This window comes from Adiantum capillus-veneris, chromosome 7 (assembly GCF_014529385.1).
Source record: "Adiantum capillus-veneris isolate H3 chromosome 7, ASM1452938v2, whole genome shotgun sequence".
In the NCBI taxonomy this organism is placed as follows: domain Eukaryota; kingdom Viridiplantae; phylum Streptophyta; class Polypodiopsida; order Polypodiales; family Pteridaceae; genus Adiantum; species Adiantum capillus-veneris.
This window is the reverse complement of record NC_140937.1, coordinates 101,739,589-101,745,865: the sequence shown is the minus strand read 5'-3', so window position 1 is coordinate 101,745,865 and position 6,277 is coordinate 101,739,589. Positions and strand designations below refer to the sequence as shown.

At 44.5% G+C, this 6,277-nt stretch overlaps 1 protein-coding gene across 1 annotated transcript; it reads right to left on the bottom strand.

Annotated features, from left to right (window-relative positions):
* Positions 1–252: 252 nt before the first annotated feature.
* Positions 253–1,477, bottom strand: LOC147454338 (uncharacterized). Its single transcript, XM_086517032.1, has 2 exons — positions 1,397–1,477; positions 253–1,287 (listed from the first exon to the last, which is right to left on the bottom strand). Exons 1-2 carry the CDS (start codon positions 1,475–1,477, stop codon positions 253–255), a joined length of 1,116 nt encoding a protein of 371 aa, XP_086373158.1.
* Positions 1,478–6,277: the final 4,800 nt, after the last annotated feature.

Sequence of the window (6,277 nt, the reverse complement as noted above, 5' to 3'; positions counted from 1 at the left end):
AGATTTTTCATAACTTTTGGATCCTCATAGTACACCTTATCTCAAACACAAGGATGGAGGAAAGCTAGAAATTTTTCCAGCTTAAAATATTCTGCATTGATCACTTGGGCAGCAGCTGCCAAATCCCTCCAACATGTCACCTTCCTCTCTGCATGGAGCCTCACTCTCATAGACTGCACCTGTATGAGTTTCCATAGAGCCTTCTGCCGGAGCTAACTCTCCACGGGTACCCACAAACTCTGGGACTTCAAATCACACCTCGACATGCTGACCAAGGCAAGGTTGCCCCACCCCCTGCATAGACAAATCACTTCGACATACCTCGGTTTCTGCTTCCAGCTCCTGCAAGTCACTCTCAAAAACGTGTTCTTCAACTAGGTCTAATGCACAATCAACCCATACCTCTTCCTCCAATAGGGACTCACCATCACAAGACATTTGATAGGGTTGCACGACTGGCAGATTCACACAAGGTGTAACACTGTACTTCTCTTTGACCTTCAAATGGTTGGCAGGCAACTCGCATACATTGTTTTCCACTTCATCTACATGAAAAAAATCAAAACTTTCATACCTAGAATACATGGATTCTGTCTCCCACATGCTATCTGTGTCCATACTGTTGCTGGAGCTATGGGAACTTTCGGACTCCTCTTTTGAACTTGTCAATTCTTGGACCACTACTGCCTTCCTCATTGCTGGCTCTGGAATTGAGACCTCTTCTTTAAGATCTTCTATCACCTCGTCTCCTTGAGGAAGCAAACTGGGTGGTACCCTGAATATACCTCTTTGCACCTTTTGAGACCTGGTTGGCACTTCTTCTATCTCTTCTAACCTGGCATCAGCTTCACGTGCTTTGATCACATTCATATCAACAAAAAAAGGAGCTTTTACCTCTTGATGCTCATCAATCTGTTTGGGCTTAGATCCACTGGCTATCGTGATTGCCGATTGTAGCAATCGTGCCTCCATCTTCTTCTTCATCTTTCGACTCTTTGCTCTGGCAACTCTGACGGCTTCATCATAAGTGCTTGGATCTTCATACTCCACTCTCTCTTGAACATAGGGATGCAAGCATGATAGAAACTTTTCCCGCTTAAAGAATCCTGCATTGGTTGCTTGGGTAGCAGCCACAAAATCCCCCCAACAGGCTTCAAAATTATTATGAAAAGTATCAAAATTTGCACTTAATTCCTGCTGCAAGGCTTTGAGCTTTGCATCTGCTTCTGACACGGACACCACCTTTTGATACCTTTGTAAGAATTGTTCGCGAAATCTGACCCAGTCCTACTTGTGCACATCTTCTAAGCCATCGAATCAAACTTTTGCTTTACCTGGCAGCACCAAAGGTAGAGTTTGGAGCTTCGCTTCATCACATGGAATCATGCAATACTACCAGCATAAACATCTCAAAATCGGCAACCCAATCATCTCCATCCTCATCTCCTTTGAACACTGGCCCAAACTCCTGCTTCATCTTAACTCAAGAACACCTTGTTAGGAAGCAATCAGTGGGTCCTCAGTGGGGGCACCACAACATGGAAAGGGGAAAGTGGGAAAACCACCAGCACACTTGGTAAATGCCTCTCTATAGCCCAATGATCTCACAGCACCCCTATCCCCTAGCAAACACACACCATGATATGCAATCTGCAAACAGCTACTGTCCAAGCCCAATCTTGACCGACCTCACCTGGATAGATCCAGTTGCAAAGCATGCTATGATAACCTACATATGACACTGTAGAGCATCATGTAACAAAATAAGCAATCCAATAACAATCGATACTAAAAACCCCTACCCAATCTCTGGCATACACCTGTTTTCCCTCAAGCTTGCAGACTTGTACACACCGACATCCGTATAGAAAGCATTTATACAACCATCACCCTTGGAGATATACATATACGAGACCATATTAGACGAGACAATTAGAGAGAAAAAATTGAACAGTTCAAGGATAGAAGACATCACAATCAAGTAGAAAACACTCCAAAAAGGTCTTATAATGATGAGTCTCCCACGAAAACCTCCTTCCTCGAGGCACCCTTCTCCTTGAACATGCGACCCTGCAGTCCGTCCTTCTCCTCAGCCCTGCGGCCCTCTTGTCTCCTTTTCCACTACACCACCCCGTGTGTTTGTAGCAGGCCCTCAAGCGGCCCTCCTGTGCCTCCTACTCCTCCATATGGGAGCCCCTGGTGGGTACCCTTCTGCAATCGATACCCCCACCACCTTATGCTCTCTCTGTTGATGGAGCCATCTTCCTCAGTAGCGCATGGCAATCCCTTCACTGGCCATCTGTAGCGTTGTCCTGCAGCGGGATGCTCTGGCCCGCCACCTCTACTCTACCCGGTTGGTGAGACCCCCTTAGTTCATGTCAGCCCTCGTCTCTTTTTCACCCTCTAGCAACTCCTCCACATAACCTGCCTTTGCAGCCACGCCAACACCACACAGGCTCTCGATCTTTCTCTGCAAGGAGGTTGCCCCCCTTTGGCCAAAAGCGACCTCGCTATTGGTCGTCTTCCCTTCTGCAAGAACTGACCCGACTCCCCGGCTTCATGCAACTGCCGCGCCCTTTTGTATTCACCTGGCGGGCTTCCCTTATGCAACTGGCCGTGCCCTCTCCTTGCTTTTGCATGGCCACCACACCAAACACCTGGCGGTTACCTCTCTGCATCAACGAGCAGTCCCGCCACCACCATGCATCGTTTTTTTTTTCCTCTTCCAGCTGAAGCTTTAAAAAGGCTTTGGGTTTAGCCCCCTTTCACACGGTCGGCAAGCCTTTGATTGCGTATAAAAAAAAACTCCAACTCAGCTCCCCTTCTCGCCTTCGCACCGTCCACCTCAGCCCTTAAGAAGCCCGATCAAATATGAAGCGACCACACCAAGGCTGCTCCTTGATTTGACACCTCCTAAACAAGAACCGCCTCTCATGTTGAAGGCTCATGGCCACAAACCCAACATTGACCCTTGATAATCATTGGTCACAGAGTAGGATGCTTTGCACATTTGGTTTCATGCACTTTAAAGTATGCTTCTCTGCAAGATCCACCACCATTCATCGGCCAATGAAAAGAATCCCAGATATCGGTAGCCCTTGGGTAAAAGAACCATGTTGAGAGCACTACGACCATAATGAAACTTGAGTTGCACTCACTTGCAATAACCCTCAATGGACATGTTGTCGCATACATACCCTAGCAACTAGAGTCTCCTATAGACATCTCGCTCCAAATCCCATAGCATAAACTTCATGGCACCTACATCTAGCACCCCTTTCCTCGTTCCCAACCTTGTGATATAAGCATTTGCTCATGCCACCTGTGATAGCAAAAAACAATTGCAGTTTTGACTAGCGAGTTCTGCAACTCGATGTACTTGGCTCTTGGCTCCACCAAATATCTGCTCAAGGTCCTTGCCATTTGCCTGCAAACTGCCATGCCTCGACTTCTTGCACTTCCATAGATCGACACAGTTTGGTTGTACCAATGGTAGCAAACCCACAACTGCACCCCTCCGGTCCCCTCACTTATAAGCCCAATGCCCTTGCCCATCGACTCTATAAGAAGTTTCCAGAGACAAACACAACTACCTATGAGCATTTTGTCAAAGTCGCGAGCGAGAGAGAGAGAGTGGAAGCTTTGAACAGCGAGTGACAAAGTTGCGAGAGAGCGAGAGAGACAGGGGGAGAGAGAGAGAGAGAGAGAGAGAGAGAGAGGAAGCTTTGAACAGCGAGCGCGCCAACTCGTGATGACCAACAAAGTGGAACACCAACATTACTTGGACCCATGCATAAAGAGAGAGAGAGAGAGAGAGAGAGAGAGAGAGAGAGAGAGATTAGACTCATTGGATTCACCTAATTTGGCACACAAACAAGATCATGTCGCTTCATCATTTTCTTGATAACATTCCCACAACAATGAATGCCCACTAAACCCTAAACCCTAAACTTTTAAAAATAAAATACATGAATGACATTTTTCACTAACAAAAAGGGAACATGTCACTATGGCCTTAGCCCTTTGTGCAAGCCAAAAATAGAGCCAAAAAATAGGCCTAGTTCAAGTTCAAACCTAAGAATGTGTGTGTGTGTGTGAGAGTGAGAGAGAGAGAGAGAGAGCATTAGATTCTTCTAAAAGCCATGCACGTTTTGCACTCAATGTTCTCCAAGTCATGGACTTCAAGAAATTTTCCTTGCAGGTGCAACAAAATGTAACAAATTTTGCTTGATGTACTTGATTAATAGGAGTGAGATCCTGGGGCAATATTCAGGAAATCATTTTTCCAAGTATACGAAATTCCTTTTTTTGAATTTGTTAAGAGGAAATTTTAGAAAATTTGATTTATTTTTCAAGTGTTTACACTATTTTTCTCTATTTTGGGACAATTTCTCCTTCACAAGCAATCTGAAAGTCCTGAACCAGTCTTGCAACCCCCTCCTTTAGCACTTCCATCATCTTCCCCTGTCCCCTTCTCTCAACCGACATTTGCAGGCACGATATTAAGTTGAGACACATTTTCCCAGAACACTGTCTTGGGGAGACGAAAAGAGATGTAGAATAATTTTTTAGAGCCCGCGGTTCAAGCAACGGGGAAGAGATACAGAGAGTGTGACTCTCAGTGAGATCTTGGGGATAGGGACAGAGGGAGAGACATAGAGAGATATTTTTCCAGCCTATGATCCAAGCGAGAGAGAGAGAGAGAGAGAGAGAGAGAGAGAGAGAGTCTGTGTAGTTTGCAAATGCAATTACTTTGTCAAAGTGCTTGGTAGCCACACAAACGCCATTAAGACATCCCTCGCACATGTGTGTGTGACAGCGTTAGGGTTGCAAGGGTCCATGCATTCTCTATCTCTATCTCGATTTTGGGGATATGCAGGAACAGAGGACCAATACTCTTACTCCCATGATATCATGCGTGTTGTGAGAGCCTACTTGTGTGCTGTACGACCTCAAGGAATGGTCACTATCAGTGCTGCAGTGATGAGCTTTGGCAGCCTTGCTACTGTTGGGAATGGTACAGATGATGAGTCTCCTCTCCCAATCTACCAAAGGGAAGTTGAGGGTACCTCAATCTGGTGATGATTTGTCTTTATACTATGATTGGAAGTGAGCAGGCCCAAACATCTTGATTTGCATACTTTCAAATGTAGAAGAGGAGATGCTCAACATTCAGTGTCTGTTAGCCTTCACTGTAGTGCACCTCAACATTGGATGCATCACCACAACTATGAAGCAAGCTCTGAATCTCCTATGGAGCTGGAAGCACCATGCTCCAACAGGTAGTGGCATTGAGTTCCACCATGCTTATCTAATGGTAAACAAACTTGCTACTGTTGGGAATGGTGCAGATGACGAGTGCGAGAAGGTGCACGGAAAAAGAACTATGTAGCATAGACATGAAGGTCGCGAAGGCGACGTGATGGGTTCCCTTACCTGTGTTGTTTGATTCTGGGCTTCAACAGCTCCAGTAGATGAGAGAGAGAGAGAGAGAGAGAGTGTGTGTGTGTGTGAGAGAGTGTGCAACATTACATTTGACAATATCTTTACTATGAGAGAGAGAAAACCTCTACTAGCCTACAATGCTATCCTATAGACTATTCACCTATATGCAATGATGTACGAATGCAAGGTGACTTTTCATGATTGTAAGAGCAACCAACCCACTCATCCAGTGTCTGCTTGTTTGTGTAATGAGTGTCTTTCGCTTCCGGCAACCAATCAAAAGAATTATGTATTATTTTAAAAATATTCTCAATTTTTCACTTTAACTTAACAAAGAGGAAACACATCACTATGGCCTTAGCCCTTTCGACATGCCAAAAGGAAGTACTATGGAATATTTTGTGTTCTTTCAAAGCTTCCAACGTTTTTAAGACTTTGAAATTTTTATTCTCTCATAGCTTCCACTTTTTTTAAGGCTTTCTAATTTCTATTCTTTCAAATCTAAAAGGCTACACAAGGGGACTGTCCAAAAGCCCCAATCTCATATATTTATTTTAATTTTTTATTGGTTTGCTAAAGGTCTTAGTATCCATAAGGTGAAGGTCACTTAGGTATGTTTGTTTGACATGTGTCTCTTTAAAAATTAGATTTTTGAGATGTGTCTCTTTCAAAATTGAAGAGAGAAAAAATTTTCTTTCCAATGCTATTTTCCAAAGCTGCTTTTTTTTTTTTTGACATGACGAAAAAGACTCTAGTATGTCCCTCTAATTTTGATAGGAGGTTGAAGCAATGCGAATTTGACGAGATGCTAGGGGGGAAAGCAGAGGAAAAC